Source organism: Physella acuta, unplaced genomic scaffold (assembly GCF_028476545.2).
Source record: "Physella acuta isolate Inbredline_101_S28 unplaced genomic scaffold, ASM2847654v3 ptg000150l, whole genome shotgun sequence".
In the NCBI taxonomy this organism is placed as follows: domain Eukaryota; kingdom Metazoa; phylum Mollusca; class Gastropoda; family Physidae; genus Physella; species Physella acuta.
Window position 1 is genome coordinate 991,234 of NW_026731669.1, and position 27,415 is coordinate 1,018,648.

A 27,415-nucleotide genomic window follows, 5' to 3' on the forward strand; every position below is an offset into this window, starting at 1 on the left:
AATTATATTTTCAACACTTTATAATTTCGAATACCACGTAGGTGTAATTTTAACTCTATGAAATTAAACTTTTTTTTTAATATACATGACAAATAAAAATAAAAGAACCATTTCTAAAAAATGGTATCCGTGTTAATAAAATAAAATATTAATAAAATACATGACAAATAAAAATAAAAGAACCATTTCTAAAAAATGGTATCCGTGTTAATAAAATAAAATATTAATAAAGCTTTTACCTTGAAATACTTTCTCGGTGCAACGTTTAACTCACAATGACAAAGCTTAACTCTGATTTTGTAAACAACTCACACGCAACCTCACACACAGCTAAACATAAGCTCATTAACTCAAGCTCTGTGTTAACAATAAGGAAAAGGCAGGTGATGAAAAACAGCGGGGCTCAGATATTGAATATAAAAATACTTTTATGACACATTTAAAAAATAAACACGGTTTAAATTTATAAATAGTAAAAAATAGATTTCAATTTTTTTCCCCACTCTTTTTTGTGTAGGGATAAAAAATACTTCTTACATATAATACAAAGATTTAAAAAAAACTAACTAAAACAACGTAGTAACAAAGTTAACAAATCACTTTGACAAAAAGCAAATATACACAATTATAATTTCAGTAATTTTAAAGCAAATCAACAACCAGATGAATCGTGTAGATTGTTTCTTTAAAAAGGCAACTGATTCGAAATATAGTTTTGAATCACAGCTGGGGCGGAAATGGAGTCGTCGAACTTGGCGACTTCCGTCATACATTGCAAGCCCTCTCGACTCAGGGTGCGTAACTCTGCTATCTTGCTGAGGATGCGAGAGAAAAAATGGGGCTTTCTCTGGGCCTCGCTGTTGTAGGTGCAGTGGTCACGTAGGCAGTCAATTATCTTCATCTGTAGCTCTTCCATTCTCTCTGGCTCTCGAAGTCCATGTCGTACTGAAATGGGAAATGATGTTATTTTTAAAAATAATCACAAATTATAGTTTGGTATTTAATTTATTAAAACATGTTTAAAATTAATATTATTTTTTTAAAATTAGATCCAACTTATTTTTAAAAAAATGTGATCTTGATTTATATTTTGGTATGAAATCTAGTTTGCTTAAAAAATAATTCAAAACTGTGTTTCAATATTAGTTTGTTAAAATCGTTGACGCATTTTTGTTTCGGCACTAATGTGATACAAAAGAATACTGTAATATGTTTTTATAGTTTCTTTAGAAAATCACTGTAAATTAAAATGACTCAATACATTATAGATTTTAGCCCAAATTATGAGAGATGTATTGAATGTGATGCTTACATACACATGTAAATACTATGAGAGGTAAGTAAGATAATATATGTAGGCTACATGCAAACACTGTGAGATGTAATGAAGGTAATACTTTCATGTATAAACTTTGTGATTTATTAAAGATAATACATGTACATATGAACACTATGTGATGTAAAGAAGGTTATACATAATATACATGTAAACTCCATGAGATGTAAAGACGGCAATACTTTTATGTAAACACTATGTGATGTAATAAAGATAATACATGGACATGGGAAGACTATGTGATGTAATGAAGGTAATACATGTATATATGAAGACTGTGTGATGTAATGAAGGTAATACTTACATGTCACCATAGCCAGAGCACTCATACAAGCCAGGGAAGAAATATCCAGCCCAATACGGTGTAGACTCAGGCCGAACTCCACGATAGAATTGATCCATTCCCCAAACGTCTTCATACACTGAAGACGGTGGTACACTTGGCCGTTCTCAAAAATTATCTTCTCATCGTTTGGTTGGACTCTGTCATATAAGACAAATGAAAATAATTAATTTTATTTTTTATTTTTAAAATTTGGTACTGCTTTGTTGATTGCAATGATTAAGACAAATGGTCAGGCAGAATTAGTCCATTTGCTATATATTTTAATCTTAATGTGTATTTTGATATACGTTACTGTCTGTAAAAAATGACCTATAATTTTAGTTGGCACTATGAATGTTTTTTTTTAAGCTTTTTTGTCTATTTTTAGAAAATACATGTTTTTATTTTAATTTTAAATATGCGAGTATGTTTTGATAAAAATATCAAGTTAAATTGACACCTGAAATTAAATGCAGAGAAAAATCGAGGGGAAATGACAAAAGCTTAATTGAAAATTACTTCTTGCACAATAAAAATTAGTTCTGGTTCATGTTAGACTGTTTTTGTACTAGCATAAAACAGTTCAGCATAAACAAACAAATACAACATGTTGACACAATGCACAAATAATTTTAAAAAATGGTTAGTTTAACAACAATATTAACACAACACAAAAAGAAAATAGAACATCATTAACAAAGATTTGACACCAACACAAAGATGAAAAAGTTTAGCATTAACAAAGATTTCACCACAACACAAAGAGAAAAAAGTTTAGCATTTACAGAAATATGAGAACAATACATAGAGAAAACAGTCCATCATTAACAAAACTATTACCAACACTCAAATAGAAAACAGTAAAGATTAACAAAGAGCCGTACCTGTAAGCCGCTTTAAGAACAAAGAGTTCCAGAGAGGCGGACTGGAACAAAAGTTCCTGGTCCTCCTTCTGGAGGTCGGTGAACCCGGGGATCTTCTCAGCCCATGCCCTCAGCACGTCCATGCTCTGCAGCAAGATGTTGTAGAAGGCTCGGACATTGTCTTCACGTCCACAGTTCGGGTCCTCAGGCTTGGACATTTGAAACTGTTGACACATTGATTATAATTAGTATTGTGTTCTTCTTCTTCTTCGTTCTTAATTCTAGTGTTGGTAGGCAGTGGCGTAGCGAGGTCGGGTGTCACCCGGTGCGGCACTTAATGGTGTCACCCCCCAGAGGCGTAGCGACCCTTCTCGGGGACAAACTTTCAAATTTTTTATTTGCACCCCCCCCCCCTCAAACTTTTGATTTGCACCCCCCCCCCTCAAACTTTCGATTTGCACACCCCCCCCCCCTCAAGTTTTTCTTTATATATTTTGCTATTTTTTGCCTTGGTGTCACCCCCCTAAATGTTGTCACCCGGTGCGGTCCGCACCCCCCGCCCCCCCCCCCTCGCTACGCCTCTGTTGGTAGGGATCCCTTCCAACACAATTAAGTATACGTGTCAACTGGTTATGCGCTATTGACTCCGATTTTAGCCTGCAACCTAGAACAAAGTACAAGGCAGCAGTTGTTTGACTTTGGAGTTGTCTCTCCTAGAAGAGTGGCTGTCCCCAGCTAACGAGTCTCATCTGCCCGCGGGTTTGAACTCGAGTCTTATCGGTTTAGCAACCATGGGCTTTACCGAACTTTTTATTGTGTTGATGAGTTGGATATTTAAGAACAGTTAAAATTACGCATGTCTGATAGCTTGTATAGTGAAAAGATATTCATCCTATAAAGTAACAATTTATGTGTTACTTTTTAAGTATTGAAGTTTAGTGATGTTTATAAAGTGGACAGCACAAGAACCAAGATATTGCATTGAAGTGTATTAACTACAGGGTTTATAATACAAATCACCTGATTGGTCGAATTGTGTAAAATGCATGGCTTATAAAAATATGTAAGTTATCTATCAGTCGTATAATGTTATTTATAAAGTTAAATTTTGTAAAAATAAGTGATCAGCTAAAAATCTAATTAAATTGTGTACAATACCTGGCCGAAATTAAAATGTGAAACTAAACTGAATGGTTTAAATATGAGCATAGTCTTCTCCAATATAAATATGAAAATGAACTACCCTAATTAAAATGTATGTGCTACCTACTTTAACTGTGTAAGCTAACTCCTCTAGTTAACATGTGTAAATGAACGTCCCTAATTAAATTGTATGTTACCTGTCTTTATTAAAATGTGCTAGTTACCTCCCCTAATTAAAATGTGTAATAGAACTGCCCTGATTAAAATGTGCTAGTTACCTCCCCTAATTAAAGTGTGTAAGTTACCCCCCCCCCCCCAACCCTCCCCCTCAGTTAAATGAGTAAATCAAATACCCTAAATAAAATGTGTAAGTTACCTCCCCTTATTAAAAAGAGTAAATGCCCCGCCCCAATTAAAAGATGTAATTACCTGGCTGTAGTCCAGGTTGGGGATATCTGGACACGTGTCTACGTGAGCTCTGACAAGCGCCGTGATGAGGCTGACGGGAGGGGAGGGTGGGGACTCCTGGGGTGACTTGGGTTTGGAGGGGAGGCGGCCCCGTCTTCCTTTCAGTCCATCTGTTCTGACAACTACAAAGAGACAAGAGAAATTCACATTAGATTAAATGTTAAATGTTATGTTACATTTGTATGGTGTGGCATTCCATTTTAAAATGTATATAATAACGTCTGCAATGTTCTGGCCCCAAACCATAACCTAATCTTTACTTAGGCCTACACCATTTATAAAACTATATATATATATATATATATATATATATATATATATATATATATATATATATATATATGTGTGTGTCTGTGTGTGTGTGTGTATAAAATATATATTATAGATAATATCTTATATATATATATATATATATATATAGATAGATAAATTTATATACATATATATATAATATTATTTATGTATATATATATATATTTATATATATATATATATATATATATATATATATATATATATATATATATATATATATATATATATATATATATATATACATAGCGTAATCTTGATTTGACAATAAATACACTACAAAAGAGAGATAAGAAGTACCTATATTTGTTATTAATTTGTATTTTTTAAGTATATAATTTGTATAAGGATAGTACCTCCGTTGTATAATATGCAGTAGCGTAAATCAGAGAATATCATTGAGACAATGAAAGAGGCGTATCGTAGCAACACAAATAAACCACATGCCGGGAATAGAAGCAGGGGATGTAACCCAATCGTACGGTGCATCAAAGGATTTCTGCGCCCATTTCAGAATCTCCGAGGAGCTTAAATAAACCCGGAACTCGCCTTTGTACCTTCTCCCCTGTTCCCCTACGCTCCTTTACGGTGTTATTATTTTATTTCACCCCCTTTTTTTCATCGGGAATTTTTTTTTTTTTTTTACTCCACTGTCGGATTTCGTCTACCGTGTTTTCTGTGTTGTCCAATAACATAACACATTAGAGGAAAACATTCCACGACATGGCTGGTGCCGGGGGAGGAAAACAGCGGTGGTGTTGGCCGATGTCTTCCGCGACCCCCACCTTTGTCTTGGGGTAAATTCTAGCCCGGGCGTTTGATGTGGTCGAGGTGTGTCGACGAGATAAATCAGATTACTGGTGAGTGCTGGTGTATGGTGGTGTGGTGGGGCTGGTGTATGGTGGTGTGGTGGGGCTGGTGTATGGTGGTGTGGTGGGGCTGGTGTATGGTGGTGTGGTGGGGCTGGTGTATGGTGGTGTGGTGGGGCTGGTGTATGGTGGTGTGGTGGGGCTGGTGTATGGTGGTGTGGTGGGGCTGGTGTATGGTGGTGTGGTGGGGCTGGTGTATGGTGGTGTGGTGGGGCTGGTGTGTGGTGGTGTGGTGGGGCTGAGTGATGTACATGGGCGTGGTGTGGCTAGTGTACACAAATAGATTGGTGTACACAGCTAGACTGGTGTATACGGCGTTGATGGTGTACATGGGCGTTGTGTGGCTGGTCTACACGGCTTATGCGGCTGGTGTACATTGCGTGTCAGATCTGGTGTACTAAGTATGGCGTGGCTGGTGTATAGGGCAAGGTTGGGTTAGCGTACAGAGTGGCAAGTTAGTATACACGGCGTGGCTGGTGTACGTAGTTTCTTGTGGCTTGTGTACATGGCAAAGTTGGATTGGTGTACATCTATACTTGTTTGTGTACACGGCGTGTCAGATCTAGTGTGCATAGCATGGCTAGTGTACGTATGTGTATAGACAAACTGGTTTACACGTTCGTGAAAAAAAATTCGCCAACGCCACTTTTATACGAAAAATTAAGTATTACTAGAAACAAATTATTTTTAAACAAATAAGTCCCACCCGATTGCTTTAGGGCAAAATCTTTTAAAAATTGATTGGTAAAAAATTCTTAATGGTTTTGATTTTTTTTAATTTTTAAATTTTAAAATTAGGAATATTATTTTTTTTTAAATGTCTTCATCGCGTTAATTACCTTCACTTAGTTTAATACAATATTAAAATACAATATTAAAATGTCATCAATATATTTTTCGTCGTTAAAACCTACCTATCTTCTATTTATTTACAAAATAAAAAAAGAAATTTATTGAAACCCAGTGACGAGGTCATGTAACAAAAGATGCTTGATCTGGACACCAAGAAGAATCGAACCCACGTACAACAACATCACCACTTCATCACTCTACTTACTTTCTCTTGTTTTGTCACCGGTGGAGTTTTCTCCCCTGCCCCCCCCCCCACGCCCACACTCCCCACACACACACATCCACACCTGCCGTCATCACATCTATTGACCTCACCTCACCACACCATACCAGCAGGAGTCTGTGACGCTTTCAACGGGAACTACTTTTATTTCTTACAGGACGCGTATTTATCTATGTAATTCTATCAGGGTGGGACTTGTTTCTCCCGTCTAAGCGAACGCAGGCTGATTCATTCTTGTATAGGAATAAACCAAAGTTATTAATAGCATAATTTAAGGTCTTTTTTGTCCTATAAATTGTTATCAATAATATACTTTTGTCCTATTTGTGTAGCCTACTTTTAAAAATAATTAACGGTATCAATCCAATTTCACTAAACACACACTAAACACACTCACATACTCGTATATGTACAGCTACTCCTACCGCTACGGCTACGGCTACGGCTATGGTTACGGTTACGGTTACGGTTACGCCTACGCCTACGCCTACGCCTACGCCTACGCCTACGCCTACGCCTACGCCTACGCCTTCGCCTACGCCACCTACGGCTAAGGCTACGGCTACGGCTACGGCTACGGCTACGACTACGCCTATACCAAGTATTTAATAAATTGGAACTAGTAAGAAATATATACTTAAAAGACTCAGAGTGCCATAATATCGTGACCATCCGCTTTTAAATCTTTACCTGGAAACTTACAATTTGTTGCTTATGCACTTCCTAACGACCTACCCCCACCCCGATTTACCACATCCCACCCCTCTCCCTATGTAGCTTGAGCCTGGTTGGGGTACAAAGTCCAAAGCTCCAGCAATGATTGAGGCACCCTACAGGGACAGGGGTGAGTGCTTGCGCGACATAAAAAAAAAATTGTTTCGCTTTCCGAATTCCGATGTGTCCCGGAACAAAATGGACGGAAAAAAAAATTCCCGGAGCGGAGGACATAACTGTGTGGTGGACAAGTTGAACTGTGACATTTGGGTTTGACTGACTGTCTGGATGAGGGGGTGAAGTGGGGGTGTCAGAGGGAGGGGGGGGGAGTGTGAAGGGGGGGGGGGTGTTAGGGGGGAAGGACGGGGGGGTAAAGGTATGATGAGGGGATGGTTGGGTGAAACTAGAATTTAGGAAAGTATTAAACGAAGGGTTAAAAAAAAGACAAGGAAATTAAATAAAATTGTAAGGAAGGATTAAATGAAGACGTAATATATTAGGCAATAAAGTAAGGAAGGCATAATGAAAGGATTAAACGACGATGTAGAGAAGGGATTAAATGAAGACATAATGAAGGGATTAAACGAAGAAGTAAAGATGTGATTATACAAAGAAGTAGAGATGGGATTATACAAAGACACTAAGAAAGGATTATGCAAAGAAATTAAGAAGGGATTAAACAAAGACATAAAGAAGGGATTACAGAAGGGATTAAACTAGAGATATAAAGGGATTAAACTTGAAGAATCACGAATGAACGAGATGGCTACAGCTTTTGGTATAAATTGAGGACAAGGTCACGGCTGCTGCGCCTTAATTACTGCATTAAAATTGTAACATAGATATTGATTGGAAACTTCATAAAAATTAGTGCAAGTGTTTAATTGCGTCCGCGAATTCAATAATATCAAGCTTTTAACATTAGCCAATATTTTCTCTTCGTAGTAGAAAAAAAATTAAATGTTTCATTCACAAACCCATTTAAATTTTATTTTTTTACCTAATTATTGTTATTCTTTTCATGCTTTGTTTAATGGAATTAATACACCAATGGGATTAATTTAAAAAAAAAAAAGAACTGCAAGTAACTACACACAATAATTTAGATGAACGACATAATTCTTGAATTACCCGATGATTTTTATGGAAGCATATAAGTCAAAAACAAAAGACGCAATATGAAAAAAAAATAGTTTTAGTTTAACTAGGATTTGAACCACATGAATCAATATACATCGGAGATTGAAGGGTGGGGCTGAACGAATTAGATTTCTAACACAGAATTTAAAACAAACAAATGAGTCAATAAGAACTGAATTTGTCTAAAAAGGATTGGAATTTAACAATGGATAAAAAAAAACTTCAAGCTTGAAGGAGAGTACGGGAGTCTGGGACCTAACAAAGAATAACAGGCCTAGGGCGGAATTTCCAGCACCGTATCAGACGGCTCTACCGTAGACGCCATTCATGGCCCTGGAAGCGGCTCAAGAGCCGGAGCGCGGCTCGAGTTTGGCATCTCCGGGACGGAAGACGCAAGCCGGGGATGTCTGTGTTTTCATAGGCTCCGTTTTACGTCGAGGGTAGAGGTGTAGCCTAGGGCTTGTAAGTTGAAGCAGTCTGGCTGTTGTGTGTGTGTGAGTGAGTGTGAGTAGATGTCCGTGTTTATGCCTGTTTGGAGAGTGCGTGCGTGCGTGTGTGTGTGCACGTAATTGTCAGCGTGAGTAAATATTGCTTTGTCCTGCCACGCGCGGGATTGGAAGAAGTCAAGATTTTCCTCTTAGAAAGAAAAAAAAATATCACAAATATTTTTTTTTCCTAATATCGTATTCGCCCTAGAAGATTTAGCGAGCAGTATAATTTAATAGCAGGCTTAAGAGATCTTCACCCATCTTGCCCACGTTTCTCTAAAGAGGCTCTCTCGTCAAAGCGACGATTAACGTAAACACGTTTTAAACATGTATTTGCAGTTAACGTAAAATTGTGAAAATCGTTCACCCAATTGATTTATACTACACCAGCCGCAGGTCTGTCTGCGTAGCACATGGTGTATGAATTTATAAGAACTAGGGTCAATAGAGTTGTCAAGTGATGTAAAGTTTTTGGCACTATTTCTTGTGTTACCTGTAAAGAATTATCGCGAGATAAATTATGTGTGTGTTAAGGTTGATGTTGAGGTTAATGTTTAGGTTTGTTTTGAGGTTAGTGTTGAGGTTAGTGTTGAGTTTAGTGTTCAGGTTAGTGTTGAATTGAGTGTTACGGTTAGTGTTGAGTTTAGTGTTCAGGTTAGTGTTAACGTTACTGTTGAGGTTAGTGTTGTTTGTGTAAGGAAATACACCAGTGCTGCAGGTAACATAGGTAGACGGTCCACATCTTGATGGTATGTGTGTAAATATGGGCTTGGTGTTTTCCTTGGTCCCTTCACACAGCCAAGACGTTGTATCAATTAAATAAAGACGCCCAGTTTTTAGCTGTGTTTAGCACCTATTAATTACTTAACAAGTAATGATTTAAATGTCTGATTTAAATGTCTGTTGTGTTAATGTTATTCAATGTATTGCTACTTTAACTTCGAATAATAAGTGTCATTTCTTGTTATAGTTTATTACAGTTTTATTTAAGTAAAAATGTATTTATTGATGAGAAGATAATATTCTTGCCTGCATGGTGAATTTGATTATCAAACACAATATATATATATATATATATATATATATATATATATATATAGATAGATAGATAGATAGATAGATAGACAGAGCGTTATGTGTGCGCTACGCATGCTATTTAACTATTTTGAGCTTTTAATTTATACCAATTGTAACACATTTTTTGTTTCGTCTCATACAGCGTAGCACATAGCACGTGTACAACTGATTGATCTAGCAGGGCGTTGATCACAGAAAACTTACGAAAACTGCCGCATCCAAAGAGTTATAAAAAAACAACTTAATCTTACAATTGTTAAATAAGGGAGCGCACCGCACAAAGTTATACAAGGGACAGCACCACGCGTTAAAGAGCCATTCATTAGTTTCCCGACCAAATCAATCCAGCGTCCATGTCCGACCTGCTAGAAGATGTCGATCCACTGCGCTAAGTGATACCAATTTTTCAATTAACGTAATTGCTGGTTAGTGTAATTCCCCACCCTGGAGGTGTTGAGTTAAGCTCTGATGTATTCATCTGCCAGCGGCTCTTTGTGAGTAAGTTGTTTCGACTAGCGGGCTAAAGACACTGTCAGCCTCACCCTCAAAGCTGCATCCCAACTCATTATCTAAAAAAGTTACCGTTAAGTACATTAATTATTTTTTTTTTGTACTTGCTTTCATATTAGGAAACTATTTTATTTTAATAGTTTGAAAGCAGTTTTAAAACGTGTACTTGATTAAAGTTATTTTAAGGCTTTTAATTTTAGAAGTTTAAAGGTTGTTTTGAATAATTGAGGATACATTAATCAGGTATTTAATTAAATAAAAGAAGTAATTACTATTAGATTATTATTGTGCAAAAAAAAATGCATTTTTTTCAAACGTCATTTAATTTTTTAAACTGTAAATATTGGATCGTAATGTTTCATTTTTCGTTTTATTTAAACATTTGTTTTGTGAATTAGTGATATAACTCCCACAATTCATTTCTCTTTTAGCTATGAATAGATAGTATCATGGAACGGAGTGTTAGAGTGCGTGATATTGTACCTCCCATCTTTGGACTCCTGTATGAATCAATATTGACACTATCATGTGTGGAGAGTGAGATTATGGGATATTGCAACTTACCATTGCAACCCGGAATTTACCATAAAGCAGTATTGACACTCTCATTGAGTTGAATGTACTCCACATGGAAAACGTCTTTATTTTTTTGCAAGATGTTGCAGCTAATTCCACATTGATTCTCATCTTGCTAAAGATAAGTGTAAAACAGACGTTTGATTTTAATCTCTCGTTTGATATTTGCAGTTCAGTTTTGTAACCTGTTCTTTTTTTTTCTTTCAAGACAGAATATCAACTTTTTGTTTCTATCTTTCTACTTTGTGGTGAGTTTTCTTCAACAAAAGTAATATTTAACTCTATAAAGAAATTATATTTTGTAAAGAATCTAGAATGTTTGACAATTAATAATGGGATTATCGATTTTGTGAAATGAAATTACAATACAGATTAAAGATTAAAAGCTTTCTGGACAAAGGTGGACACGTAGTTAATACCTTTGAAAATGGAGGGGAAGTAGAGTTTGCGTACACAAATTTCAGGAAAGTAGGCCTATACCATGTTGCAACACAGTTTAATTTGCTTTAATTTCGGCTAAACCTAACCTATGACTAACTGTTTAAAAAAGTATCTTTCTACTGTTTTTTTTTACCAAAAACAATTATGATGAAATTGTTTGCTTCAACGGAGCTCATGTTTTTTTTTTAAAGAGTTGTTGTCATGTGCCCAGACAACACGTGCGTCATGCAAGGCCACGCCCCTCCCTTTAAATTATTCAGGAAAGAGCTACAGTGGGCTAACTGCACATCAGCATGTTGTAGTACTTGGCGCTGTTGTGAAATTAGCCGGCCGCCAGCTTAATCGCTCTATTTTCTTTCCTCACTGGCGAGTACGGTTCGCCGTTTTGTCACATTTCACATTTCACAATGTACCGCTTAAAAAATTATATGAGAAACAAGTCTATTAGTGTTCTTTTTACGCATTCAACTTTCGCAAATAGTGTTTTAAAGTATAATGAGATTAAGGAAGGCAACTTGTTGAAGCATAATGTGTGCTTATTTCCAGTAAAAGAAGCTAAAAATAGTTACATTAGACGCTGTAGGTATCATGAGTTAAGGATTGTAGATAGATACATATATGATTTGTTTGTTAAATTAGACGCCGTTGGTATCATGGGTTAAGGATTGTAGATAGATACCTATATGATTTGTTTGTTAAATTAGACGCCGTTGGTATCATGGGTTAAGATCAAGGATGGTAGATAGTAACGTATTTGATTTTTTTGTTACATTAGACAAACTCGGTTCGAGATGGATTAAGATGCCGTTGGATTAAGAACTACTGGGATTAGAAGACATGACAGCAATTGTATCAAGATGACATTTGACATCATTAATGGCATCAAGATGGGCATTTGACATCAAGAAATTGATCAAGGTGTCATTTCACAGCAAGAACTTGATAAAGATGAAATTTTACATCGAGAGTTGGACAGTGGCGTTGCCAGGATCGTCTCAAGGGGGGGGGGGTTCCAATTTTTACCCGGGGACAAACTTTCGATTTGCACCCCCCCCCCCCCTCAAACTTTCGATTTGCACCCCCTCATACTTTTTATTTATATACCGAGGGGTCTATGAGGGGGGGGGGGTTATGACCCCCCCCCTAACCCCTCCCCCTGCCTACGCCACTGGAGTTGGATATAGATGACATTTTACAGCATGAACTGGATATATATGACATGTGACAACAAGAAATGAATCAAGATCGCATTTGACAGCAAGAACTGGTTATAATAGACATTTGGCAGAAAGAACTAGAAAATATGGGATTTGCCAACAATTCTAACTAGATGACATGTTAACAACAATGTCTACATGACATATGACAGTAAGATATGAAAATATATGACAGATGACAGGTTAGATGTCAGATGACAGTTATAGCCTGACCTACCTTCTTTGACCATCCCGACGGCTAAGCACTTCTGGAAGCGACAGAACTGGCAGCGGTTCCTTCTTCGTTTGTCTACAGGACAGTTTTTGTCGGCCAGACACACGTACTTGGCGTTCTTCTGTACCGTCCTCTGTGGGGATAACAAATTATAAGTCACGTGATAGGGTACAAGGATACATATCAAGACTTCGTAGCTTACATAAATAGTTTTGTATGAAGTATAATGGGGTATTTTTTTTTAGTAAACACTCCAGTCTCTAATAAATTCCATTTAAATAAATACATGTTGACGGAAAATAGATAGGGGCAGTGGCGTAGCGACCCTTCCCAGCGCCCGGGGACAAACTTTCAAATTGGCGCCCCCCCCCCCCCCCCTGAAACTTTCGATTTGCACACCTCCCCCCCCTCTAAAACTATTTATAATGCAAAAATGCAGCTAAAATGACATTTTAATTTGTTTATACAACCCATTTTGGCGCCCCCTTTGGTCGGCGCCCGGGGACATATGTACCCCCCTCCCCCCCCCCCCCCCCCCCCCCCCCCCATCGCTAGGCCTCTGTACGGGTACAGGCCTGTATACCAAGACTTAGTAGCTTAAAATTACAGTTTAGTTAATGTGAGGAATAATGAGATATTTTTATGTTTTTCATATAAACACTTCACCCTTTAATAGATTCCAGTTAAATAGAGACATGTTGATTGAGAATACATAGGAGTACTGGAAACTGTGTCGTTAAAGTGAAAACTATCACAGGATAGTCCTGCGCCATAAATCAGATATTTGCAATTTGAGACTATGATAAACACAGTGTACTAGACTTTGTGTTAGTTTTTAATCTAGTCTACCTTATGTAAAAGTTAAATCAGGCTTAAGTTTAAGATAGATTAGAAAATCACTGAAAATACATTTTATTTTAAGTTATTTATTTGAATATTTCAGCAACCTTTACTAAACAATTTACATAGTACTTGATATGTATTTTCTTTAATGATTGATCATTAGAATCTGACCATTTTTCAAAACCCCCATTAGATCTAGTAGCTTCTGCTCTTTGAGACATTTATACTTGATCACTGCTTCAACTTCAACTAGTTCCATCTCATCTCCCAACCCCTCTATAAATATGTTTTGCAAACTTGTCGTTTTAAAGTGTATAAAAATGTATGTGTTTACGTTGCCAGTGTCGTGGCTATAGGAAATAAATATGCATAGATTATAGCTATGACCTTGGTGGTCAACTGACCTTGAAGAATCCCTTGCAGCCTTCACAGGTCCGGACACCGTAGTGCTGGCAGGCGGCGTTGTCCCCACACACGGCACACAGCAGGCTTTCCTTCATGGGCTGGCTGCCGTCTCGCAGGGGCGGGGATCGGTTGTGGGGGGTCGGAGGGGTGCCCGGGGATTGGAGCTGGTATTTTTGAAGGTCAAGGCTGCAGAAACAAAAACGACTGATATGTTTATTTCAATATGTATGCGCATTATATTATGTTGCGTATTAATTAAAAGCTTTTAATTAAATGTACATAAACCCATTATACTATGTAAATATGTGTGTAATGAATAACTGTCCCCTGCATCTATATAAATGAGTATAGGCCTACAAGTTGACCAAATTCTAGATAAACTTAAATCATGGCCAGAAGTATAATATATTAAATAAAGGCAAGTAGTGAATTGTATATAATTAATATCAGAGTTTCTTTCAGTCTTTTTTTTTCTTCGTCAATAGGCGAGGGGTGACTTGAAAATTTGGGGTGGGAAGGGGATGGTCGAACTCAATTTTACCAGTAATGGGGGGGGGGGGGGGGGCAGATACTGGTAAACGTTTATATTTTCTCTATAAATAATATTTCACTCTGGTAGGGCGGGGCGGTAGATGTGCCTCGGAGGGGGTGCGGGAAATAAGCCCCGTTCCCCGAAAAGATGCCAGAAAGAAACACTGATTAGTATTAATCTAGCGAATGGCTTATACAGATGGCTCATAACTATAAGACACATAAACTAGAAATAAACTATAAATACATTTTAATCATTACTTGGCAAAGTTGGGTTTTTTTTCTTTACAATAAAATAACACTTTTCTTGAATTAAAAATATACTGCACTAGTGGGTTGGTTTTTTTTTTTTTATATTTTAAAAGCCGCTCTTTTCTTTTGTTTTAACATGTCTACGACTGTTGCTATGGTAAACCGATAACTTACCTATCAGCGTTGGGGGGAGTGGGTATCGTGAGTGATGTCCGCCTGTGCGAGTGATGCATGTGCGAGGCGTGGTGAGCAGACATGGAGAGGGATAGGTCGCTGCGATAAGCGTTACCGTGGGGCACGCCCGTGGAGGAGAACGCCATCCCCGGGGGGCAGTGTCCGCCCTGTCCCCCGTAGAACGCCGGGTGGTAGGGCTGGTACAGGCTTGAGGCCTCGGTGCAGTACGGCCCGGGGGTGGTCGTGTCGTAAGCGTTGTGGCTGTAGAGGTGGGATGGTTTCTGTTCGAGGTCGGTGTAGGCTAGGCTTGACTGGGGGAACACTAAATCTTGTGCGCTGCTGTCGTTGAAGGCGTGTTTCTGGTAGACTTTGGACACGTCCATGGGAAAGTGGGATTTGGTGGTGGATTCCATGTAGCGGTGCTGAGAGTAGAAATCGCTGTCGTGGGTCTGGAAACCCGACCCGTATACGTCATCGACCATGCTGTGGGGAGGGGGGACTGAGTACTTATCCAAGGGTCCGCTGTCCACGAACATGTTTGGAGCAGTGTTGCTGTTGGGGTGGGTGTTTGAGCCGGTGGTGTTGTTGCTAGTGGGACTGTTGTTGTTGGCGGTTGTCGTGTTGTTGTTGTTGAGAGTGAGAGTGTTAGTGGTCGACGGGGCGGAGGCCGGGCCGTATGAGGTGTGTTTGGATTGTTCTCGGGGGTGGAGGTAGCCGCTGTCGAAGTTGTAGTTCTCCAGGTACCCCTGGGGGGTGGGGTGCGTCTGTTGCTGGTGGTCATAGCTGAGACCGCTGGACTGGCTGTTGTCGTACCCGGGGGAGAAGTGGTCGGGGGACAAGTCGTCCGACGCGTACGGCGCCACGTCCGACTGAAAGTCGTGCATGGGGATGGTGAAGGACGCCGCCAGGATGTTGATGTCCGCCATGGCGGATTGTGACGTCAGAGAGTTCGAGTAAGCACCGGAAGTGTAGTGGCTACCAGCTAAAGCCCCTGCTGCATCGTAGCTGGCCTGAGAGATGAAAGCATGGAGGGCGTCAGGATTTGAACATGACATTCAAGCATATAAAAGCATATATTATCATGTATTAATAACATAAATCCCTACAGCTAAGGTAAATTAAAATTGCAACTAGTTAAGGGAATTTAGTTCTATGTACGAGAATGGAAGGGGAGATAACCTCGATGAAGATTTATTTCTTAAATATTTTTTTTAAATGTTAGAGAAGGGAGAGTTAAATAATTCTTTATTTTTTAAATACCTAACTCCGAAACGCACATTATCTGTTTGCTTTTTTATTAATTAAGTTGCTATTATATATATATATATATATATATATATATATATATATATATATATATATATATATATATATATATATATATATATATATATATATATATATAAATATAATCGTTGATGTTCTTAATTTCGAATGATCATTAAAATATGCATACATTTATAATTAGGTCTTGTGGGAGGGGGTGAGGATTTAGGAGATCAGAGATGCCCCATATGGGGTGACATGGCCGGGAGATAGACCAAAGCTCTACCTAGAGTTCGGAACGCGTTGTTGTCTCCGATGCATTGCACGTAAATGAGATTATTGGCTCATTAAACTGATTACTGTGTTTCATAAACGCCGAGGTCACAGAAACAGTAGAAATCTACTTCATTTAACACCTGATTCGAAATAATAATAGTATTTTTAATTCATAACTTTTACAAACTTTACTTTTTAATTGCCATTTTATATTCTTAAATAATCGTAACTTTTTCTTCGCGCATGCTGTATAATTTATATACAAACAATCAAGTTCAATTACAGTGGTTAGAGTTCATGGACAGTTAGTACTACAACAACACGACATCAAATATCATGCAGTGAAAACATCCATCAATGCAAGAAAAAAATACAACACCACGTCTTCTGATCAAAGAGAAAACACTTGATTAACCATTGCGTGTAGCGTTATCAAAGCGACGCCGGCCGTTGAGCTATGATCTCTCTCTGTAAACATTGACTCAACGCCATTTTGAAATCCAAGACAGCACGTTTCATGTCTGTTTCGTTTTTATTTTTTTTATTTTTTATTATTATTGAAATGATGAGACAGATTAGCTCCCCTGATAGATTAACTCCCCTGATTTATGCCCCACTCCGCCGTGTGCGTAGGTGCGTCCACACGTGCGGTTTGGTGTCGACGGCTGCACGCCGGGCTCTCCGCACAGATGACCGTATTTTCGTCACCGCGGTGCGCATGCGGCGCCACCCGCTGTCGTGTTCAGTCAACCGTGCATTATGGACAACACATGGGGTTCTGTTAGGGGCCGATCAGGGGGAGAGAACTGAGGGAAACATTGAAGGCGAACGGATGGGTGAAATACCAAGACTGGGACAATACGAGTTGAGGTTGTCGCCCCTGACACGAAATTTGAGAAGAGTTGGAATAGGGGAGAGAATTACGACAATATTATTGTATTTCTTTCAACCAAAGAAAGTTATTAGCCTAATACGTTTTTTTTCTTCTTTATTTTCCTTTTTTTTTGTATTTAGAAGGCGCGTTAAAAATAAATGGAAACATAATAAACAAAACAAATTTGAAAATTTAATTAAAAATAATATAAAATCTGATTTAAATTAAAATAAAAGTAAAGTATTCTAATAATAGAAAGGCAACAAATTATGCATTTAAAATTAATTAATCTGTAACAAAAAATTTATAAAGAAAATATAGAACTAATATTACAAAAGTATATATTAAATTAATGTAAAAATAAAATAATTAAAGACTTTTCATTAAGTATTTTTTTTTAATAAATAAAAATAGAATTTATTTAATTTACAAACCAAACAAAAAAAAATTAAAAAAAAATAAAAATAAAATAAAAAAAATAAAAAAGACGATATGAGGCCTACTGCATTATTATAAGGGTTCGTCGTATTTTCGGGTTGGTTCATCATGGGCTGGTGTTTTTTAGTGTTTTTTACAGTGGTGAAAATATCTTGCACAATATCAAATAGATCCTTTATTTTCGATATCCTTTTGGCTGAAAGGTCAAAGGTTAGTGGCATATTAATGTGTTAGTACAAAGAACGACAAGGCCCCTCACACGATGCATGACAATTCTGACAGAGACAAAGCATGCTTGATTACACCTTTCTCATGCACAATTAGAAATAGACACTAATTAACGAGACGAAAGATTTGTTTAGCGGTACCCTCATAAACAAATCACTTGCTGTTAACCGTAAACAAGTTTACCCGAGCAAAAAAAACATGTCTGCAATTAAAAACCCAGGGTTTAACATAAAATCAAAACTTATTTCAACGAAAAGAGCCCAAACTAGTTAGTTATGAGAGTTCGCTAAAAGAAAATAAAGACAACACATGAGTAACATAAAGTACAACAATACAGAGGTAAAATACAACACAGACACGTCTATAATGGTAGAAGTCAGTGTTTCTTTCAGACATTTTCCTCCGGGGGGTGGGAGAGTCACTTTAAATTTGAGGGGAGGGGTGGGGTGCGGACTATCTTTAACGGGGGGAGTGAAGACACTGACAAAAGTATGTATTTTATAAATTTTTTTATACATTCTATTTTTTTCGGGTGGGGAAGTGGGAGGGGGGGGGGGGGGCATTCTTTGGTAGATGCCAGAGTTGCCTAAAAGAAACTCTGGTAGAAGTTGGTTGGTTTTACTGTCATCACAATAACAAGTTGTGTAGTCAAACTATCCTGCCATTGTCAAAATGTCATAGTTTGTCTAACAAGGATGACAATGTTAGCCTCAGTGAATTAGAAGCAAACAGTAATTATAAAAACGGGTTATCCGAGTATTCTCAAAAATGTAAGACAAATACATTGGACGTTTCGACCCAAGGTCTTTGTCAAGCACCGAACAGTGTTTCAAGACTAAATAACACTACCTGTTTTTATTATCACTTTACGATATCACACTTGTCCATGAATTGTCAAAATATTGTCAAATATTGACCATCGTTTACTTGCCAAATTTGGCCAGTGATTGTCAAAATATTGTCACATGTTGACCGCCGTTTTGTTGTCACATTCGCCCAGTGTTCACCAAAATGGTGTCATATGTCACCCCTAGTTCTGCTATCTGCTATGCAGCCTCAACGCTAGCCGTCCTATTGTATCCTAAACTCTGTTTATGAAGTCGTGAAAATTAATTCCGCCATTGAACTGCACCGCTGACGATTCCACGCCACGCGTCCACTGATTAGACAGTCCCCCCACCCACCGCGCCCAGGGAGGGGACAGGGTGTCCCACGCTCCGAACAACAAACGGCGTCATTGTTGTCTCGTGACGCCTGCCAGCGACAGTTTGAACGCGTCCGTTTCATAAAGAGTCAGTGACGCACGACACGGCTGGGAGGGGGTGAAGCGAGACAGGAGTCACCCCTCGTCTTTTTACTTGATGAGTGATACAAGTTTCTTAATATTTGTAATTGATCACTCGCCGTCCGCCCCCTATTCTACCCCCACTGACAATGTTTGTTCTTTGAGTGGGGATAAAAATCATTAGACGGTGTATTACAATGATGACGTTTAAGAGGAGGGGTGAGATACACGGAGAATTTGTTTAAGGCGAAACTATCGTCTTAAGGTGGGAGGGAATCTGCTATTGTGAAAATCTCGTAAATGAAAAAAAAAACCGCAAACCCTAGCAAGAAAATATCAACGCGTGGTGAGTATGATATATGATAATTTAGCGCGCGCTGTGTATGAAATATGACAATACCGCACGTGGCGTTTATGATACATGACAATATATGTTATAGATGACTGTGATGAATGTGTACATTGACGGATGGAGAGAGAAAAAAAACCGCAAGTAAAAATGAAGATTAATTTTGTGGAAGTAATTTGAGAGTGGCGATGTGGTTGTGGGAAGAAGGTACGAGAACAGATGGGGTGGGGTGTGGTGCGAGTGTTGTAAGCGTGGCGGTCTGTGTGTAAGTAATAGAGCGGTTAATTGCCAGCTCCATATGTGGTCGGTGTGGCGGTTGGGCGTTGGCTGGATAGGGACACCACGCAGAAGATACGATATAAAAAAAAAACAAGAAAATAAGCTTTCAGTTGAATTGGAATTTTTTTTTTTGCGGTGCTGTTTTTTGTTTTTGTTTTGTTTTTGTAATTTATTCATGAAGAGAGGTGCTATGTTTCACTGATCCCAGCGCTACTAAATTACAAAATGATAAAAACTGTAAAAATGTATGTTGGGTTTCTTTCTTTTTTTTCTACATTTTTTTTTCTGAATTTGTATTTCCTTTTTTTTAAATTCTTTTTTATTTAATTAATTAGTACTTCTTTGTGCTAATTATTTCTAGTCATTATTATAATTTTTTTTTACAAATCTTTGTTTTCTTTACTTTGTGTTTGCCTGTACTAACAGATGGCAATTGTAACTGACACAAAAAAAAATTTACCAAATTAAAACGTTTAAAAAAGTTAAACTTAGAAAATAAAAAAAATCACAAAAGTGTTACTAAACTCTAAATAACACAATTTAGCGTATTTTTATAATAACGAATATTCTTAAAAATAAATTAAACGTTTAAAAGTGAGCATTAGTCCTTAACATATACGATATTTGTCGCTACTGAAGTAGGTCAACGTTTAGTTGAAGGTTAGTAAAGACAGGTCAAAAGTGTCTGACAAAAACAAATACGTTTTATAGACACGTTGTTTTAAGGTCAACATCACACATACATATAGCATACAGACATACACATACACGATGAATAGAAACTGTTAAACATTACACGTAATGAAAAATAAATATCTAGCATAACACATACATGATGAACAGTAATTGTTTAACAATACACTTGATGAAATATAAGGGTTTAACATGGTACATACAACATATAAGAATGGTTTAACAACACATATACACATTCTATTTTAATTGTTTGACAACACAAATACAAATAGATATTAATTAACAATATTTAACATGACACATAATTTAACAACATACACACCATACGAGATAGTACAACCAGCAACCAGCAACCATACAACACGCTAATGCATACAATATTAGAATATAGTTAATGTGGAAAATACATGCAAACATGCTTAAAAGGTCCATGTGCGTCCACTGGATTAGTTATTTGTGCACGTAGGCTAACTATGCCCATGCCGTAGGCTTATTGTGCCAATGCCATAGGCTAGCAGCCTAAATACAAAATAAAAATTATGTGGACGCCCATGGGTTATGGTTATAGAGCAATCAAGATAAAAATCTGGTTAGAGACAACAGCAGGTTAAAAGATAAAAAGTGAAGGTTAAATTACAGATACCGGGATGCAAGGCTAACGAAACCTAAACCCACACAAAGCAAACTAAACCAAAACCCACACAATGTTAACTAAACCTAAACCCGAAAAAATGATAACTAAACCTTAACCCGCAAACTAAAATCTTTTTTTTTAAATATTGACCATAACGTAAACAAAAACGAAATCCCAGTTTTAATATTGAAAAAAAAAGTTTTAACGCGAGTACATCTTCTAACCCATTAGCTAGACACAACTTCAGCTGTAACGATTGAATGAAAATCTCAGGGTTATGATAAACTTGTTCAGTTACTGCCCTTTAAACAAACAAATACGGCAAAGAACTCCATAACTTCCAGCTTTAATTAAGTAATGTTTAATTTTCATTGATCCTAGAATCAAGCGATCAAATTTATACACACACAAACGTATATATATATATATATATATATATATATATATATATATATATATATATATATATATATATATATATATATATATATATATATATATATATATATATATTGTGGAGTAAAATAACTATCAATGCAGTATCAACGCATGAACCCGTACCTACTTCCTAGCTATACCATAGCTCCTCTATTATCCAAACCCATTGCATCCCACTATCTCTATAGTAACGAACAATAGTAGGATATATAGACGACAGTTCAAGCAGTATAAAAAAAAAGAATAGAAAAAAAACATGCCGGAAGGTTGAAGACTTACTTGGGACTGAAGAAGCAACATGGGTCTGTCGGGGTTGAGCGTCCCGCCCCCAAGGCCGGGTTCTGGGTCGTGTGGGTGGGGCTGGTGGCCGAGGGGTAGCTGCTGGTGCTGGTGGTGGTAGCCCTGGTGCTGCGTAGGGTGGGGCGGGAGGTAGTAGCGGCGGCCGATGTCGTAGCCGGTGCTGAGGCTGGGTCCAGCGAAGGTCGGGCTGGGGCAGTGGGGGCTGTTGGAGATTCCTGTGGGTGAGAGAACAAGACAGCGTTAGATGGTGTTGTAGAGGTGACTATATAGATAGCGTTAGTTGGTGCTAGAGGGGACAATGGAAGACAGCGTTAGTTGGTGATGTAGGGGGGACAATGGAAGATAGCGTTAGTTGGTGATGTAGAGGGGACAATGGAAGACAGCGTTAGTTGGTGATGTAGGGGGGACAATGGAAGATAGCGTTAGTTGGTGATGTAGAGGGGACAATGGAAGACAGCGTTAGTTGGTGATGTAGGGGGGACAATGGAAGATAGCGTTAGTTGGTGATGTAGAGGGGACAAAGGAAGACAGCGTTAGTTGGTGCTAGAGAGGGGACATAAATATGTAGGTAAATTGATGCGTTAGTTGGTGCTATAGAGGGGAAAATGGAAGACAGCGTTAGTTGGTGCTATAGAGGGGAAAATGGAAGACAGCGTTAGTTGGTGCTAGAGGGGACTATGGAAGACAGCGTTAGTTGATAAAGTAGAGGGGACAATGGAAGACAGCTTTAGTTGGTGATGTAGAGGGACAATGGAAGACAGCGTTAGTTGGTGATGTAGAGGGGACAATGGAAGACAGCGTTAGTTGGTGCTAGAGAGGGGAAAATGGAAGACAGCGTTAGTTGGTGATGTAGAGGGGACAATGGAAGACAGCGTTAGTTGGTGATGTAGAGGGGACAATGGAAGACAGCGTTAGTTGGTGCTAGAGAGGGGAAAATGGAAGACAGCGTTAGTTGGTGATGTAGAGGGGACAATGGAAGACAGCGTTAGATGGTGATGTAGGGGGGACAATGGAAGACAGCGTTAGTTGGTGATGTAGAGGGGACAATGGAAGACAGCGTTAGTTGGTGATGTAGAGGGGACAATGGAAGACAGCGTTAGTTGGTGATGTAGAGGGGACAATGGAAGACAGTGTTAGTTGGTGATGTAGAGGGGGCAATGGAAGACTGCGTTAGTTGGTGATGTAGAGGGGACAATGGAAGACAGCGTTAGTTGGTGCTAGAGAGGGGACAATGGAAGACAGCGTTAGTTGGTGATATAGAGGTGACTATATAGATAGCGTTAGTTGGAGCTAGAGGGGACAATGGAAGACAGCGTTAGTTGGCGATGTAGAGGGGGCAATGGAAGACTGCGTTAGTTGGTGATGTAGAGGGGGCAATGGAAGACTGCGTTAGTTGGTGATGTAGAGGGGACAATGGAAGACAGCGTTAGTTGGTGCTAGAGAGGGGACAATGGAAGACAGCGTTAGTTGGTGCTATAGAGGTGACTATAAAGATAGCGTTAGTTGGTGCTAGAGAGGGGACAATGGAAGACAGCGTTAGTTGGTGATATAGAGGTGACTATATAGATAGCGTTAGTTGGTGATGTAGATGGGACAATGGAAGACAGCCTTAGTTTGTGATGTAGAGGGGACAATGGAAGACAGCGTTAGTTGGTGATATAGAGGTGACTATATAGACAGCGTTAGTTGGTGCTAGAGGGGACAATGGAAGACAGCGTTAGTTGGTGCTAGAGAGGGGACAATGGAAGACAGCGTTAGTTGGTGCTATAGAGGTGACTATAAAGATAGCGTTAGTTGGTGCTAGAGAGGGGACAATGGAAGACAGCGTTAGTTGGTGATGTAGAGGGGACAATGGAAGACAGCGTTAGTTGGTGCTAGAGGGGACAATGGAAGACAGCGTTAGTTGGTGCTAGAGGGGACAATGGAAGACAGCGTTAGTTGGTGCTATGGAGGGGACAGAAATGTATGGGTATATAACAATGCAACGTTAGGGTTATAGGAGGTATGTTTTTTTGGGTTATAGAGGAGTCAGAAATGTATGTCGGTAAAATAATCCGACGTTAGTATCATAGAAAAGACAGAAATTTGTGTCGGTAAAATAATGCAACGTTAGTTTTATAGAGGGAACAGAAATGTATGTTGGTAACATAATGCAACGTTAGTTTAATAAGAATACAAAAATGTATTTCGAAAAAAAAAATCTTAGATTAATAATAGAGTACAGAAATGCATATCGATAAAACAATACAAATCAACATTAGTTTTATAAGGAAATGTAGAAATTCAATTCGATAAAAATACACATTAGTTTTATAAGAAATGGCAAAAAAGTTTTTCGATTAAAAAAAACAACGTTTATAAAGTTTATTTCATAAGGAAATAAAAAAAAAAAACCGCAAACAGCATAACTATGTATACACCATAATCACTTTCAATCATAACAGGGCGGATTTTTCGTTCAAGTTCACACAATGTAATATTCTTGGACAGAAGAGTTAGGGTGTTGCGAGTGTAGTTTCAGTTTATTTAGCTATGGTTAGTTAGGTTAGGGCTCTACTTTAGATTATGGGTAGAGTTTCTTAGGGATATGATCGGTGTTAACTGAAGTAAAGGAAGTTAAGTTAGTTATTTGTTTACTGTTATTATCCTAATAACCAATATTTTATAGGGTATCATTATCATATCGTTATTTGATAATGTTAGATAAAATAACTTAGAAAACACAGCAAATGTATTGTTCTGAAAAAAAGACACTTTTTTTCTTTGAACGAAAAACGACTCTTTAGATAATGGTTAGAAATGAGACCAAAAATAATGAATAATATTCAAATATTTAAGTCAGCGTTACAGATTCAAGTTTATTTTCAATGGCATTTGTCATTTTTCTATATCGGGTTTAAGAGGAAAGTTCAGAACATTTTAAACACAAATCCAAACCTACTAAACTCATGGAATATTCATACAGGTTCACATATTTTAACACGATTCTAAAGTTCAATCTAGAAACGTGATGCACACCTATCTAGTATGCACATATTTAACGGATTATAATTGACTCGGCGTTGTTAACTGTAGATGTGATTGGTTGAAGAAAAATAATTATGCACAACTTCATTCCCCCTGTACATTGTATACCTTGTGTTTAGTATTGATTTAAACTTTCATATAATTAAAATGCTTCAGTATTTCTATGTTTGGTATAATACAGACTTTGCATTTTGTTTTTATGCTTAGTTTTTTTTTTTTAATATTATGATTATTTATATTCTAACTATACGCTTAACTTAAAAATTGGCTATTATTAACACCGCCTTGCCAATATAACTGTATAATTAAAATGCATATATGTATATCAATGTTTGGTACAGTACAGATTAAGCATTTTGTTTTTATCCTTTTTTTTAAATGTATCAGTACTATTATGATTATTTTTATTATAACTATTTGGTTATTATTAACATCCCCTATACCATTAGAACACAAACTAAACGCAACAAAAACTAAACGCAAGACAATTCTGTCATAACTTTTCTTATTACATAAATCTGATTATTTTCACCACGGTCATAACAAATAAAACCATACAAAAAACAACAAACTTGATATAATCAACACCTGAAAGTCAGAACATCAAAAACATCAAACACATACTGTGTAATATTTCCAGTCGATTGATGATAGAAATCAGTCACACAGCCTTCATGCAGTACGTAGTAACAAAGGAACAATTTGACATCAAAACAAGCGTATTCGCGTAATTACTGCCATAATCACACAAGAACTCGATAATTTTAGTTAATTAGTTTATTAGAATTGCTAAATATTTCTTTTACTACTTATTGTTTATTAATATTATTCGAAGCGGCGTTTGCAGATGTATATTAAACGTATATGGTTTCAGACATTATCACGGTGGCATATATATATATTAACAATTATAGCAAACGTGTTTATTAAACATTAACAAAATTATAACCTGGTTATGCTGAACAATAACAAAATTACATAATGTATTATTCTGGCCATAAACTGAATACACGAACACACGTCCATTTCAGGAAAATCGTGGATTAAATAAATCATGGATTAAATACATTTTAGTATTCAAATTATTAAAAAAAAAAACTTTCTCCTGATAATTTGTTTAACTGAAAACGCAGAACGTGCCAATAATACTTGATATCATTTCGTTCTTACCTACAGGGTTGTTAAAAAAAAACATTTACTTACATCAAATATTTGTGTTAATTAGACTGCGAAATATTACGTGCTAAAGTTCGATGACTGACACGGAATTTTAAATACCAGTGTATGCAATTATATTCTTAAAAAATTGTGTATAGAAATGTATAATTGTATTTGTATACACTGGAAAAGTCTTATTTTAAAATATTGACAATTTTCAATAAGGATAAATTTAATTATTATCTCTTTAATGATCTATTGATGCGATGGCACTACTGTTAATAAAGAAGTCAGCTAGTTAATGAAGCGTAGGGAAATACAAGTTTTTATGTCAGTTCTGGGCGGCATGATAACAAACACAGTGTGTAGTTATGTCTTTGTATTTAACACATTCGATTAAAACAAAACATTAACCCGTATCTCAAAGCATCACAACACACAATATTGTTATGTACCTGAGCATCGAATTCCTTTTTCATATTAAATTTATCAGAAACAGAATGTACGGATAAAAAAATGTAAATGTATCAAAACAAACAATGTTCTAAAAAACTATGTACGAACATTGCAAACCGTTATTCTATAAACAAGTTGATTATTTTAATCAATATTTAAACCAATGAATACTAATCACGGAACAGGGATAACTAATGAAATTAAGTGACAATGTAAAAGAAAAAATACCCCCCCCCCCTCCCCCAGTTTAAGTAACATAACAAGAAGTAAAAAAAATAAACGGCACACAGAATGTTTTTTCATTCTTTTTTTGGATCCATCAAAAATATGGATAGTATTAAACAAAAAATAACAACTGATCATTAAGAATGTCTGGTTTCACTGTGTAAGTGTAAAGTAATACACGCAGGCTTCAGCAAGACGCTTCAAACGTTTTAAACAAACAAAAATCAATTCTTTACGGAAATTTAAAGCACAATTTTCAATTCAATTATCTCCCTTGAATATAATTATTTTTATATTTTAAATGCAAATAAAGATTTTAGTAGTATAAAAGGGTTTTTGAATTAATTATATAATCCTACTATATTTTATTATATGTTTTTAAAAAATAAATTTTTAAAAAGTAAAAATTTTAAAACGCCCAAAACAAAACTAACCTCTGAAGTACACCGTCTGATCAATGTTTGTATTCGAAACACAAGGATTGGGAGATTTGAATTTCATGCCGAATTTCGA

General features: G+C 37.1%; 1 protein-coding gene across 1 annotated transcript; it reads right to left on the bottom strand.

Moving 5' to 3' along the window:
* Positions 1–212: 212 nt before the first annotated feature.
* Positions 213–27,415, bottom strand: LOC131935621 (nuclear receptor subfamily 4 group A member 2). Its single transcript, XM_059292124.1, has 9 exons — positions 27,337–27,415; positions 22,016–22,251; positions 14,974–15,983; positions 14,016–14,202; positions 12,772–12,901; positions 4,097–4,257; positions 2,546–2,748; positions 1,641–1,819; positions 213–945 (listed from the first exon to the last, which is right to left on the bottom strand). Exons 1-9 carry the CDS (start codon positions 27,401–27,403, stop codon positions 686–688), a joined length of 2,433 nt encoding a protein of 810 aa, XP_059148107.1. The 5' UTR covers positions 27,404–27,415; the 3' UTR covers positions 213–685.

Excerpts from the sequence above, each read along its gene's own strand:
- LOC131935621 (XM_059292124.1), bottom strand. The coding sequence starts at position 27,403 with ATGAAATTCAAATCTCCCAATCCTTGTGTTTCGAATACAAACATTGAT. Across the intron at positions 22,252-27,336 it reads TCAGACGGTGTACTTCAGAG|GAATCTCCAACAGCCCCCAC; the intron begins GTTAGTTTTGTT and ends TCTCACCCACAG. Across the intron at positions 2,749-4,096 it reads CCAACCTGGACTACAGCCAG|TTTCAAATGTCCAAGCCTGA; the intron begins GTAATTACATCT and ends ATGTGTCAACAG.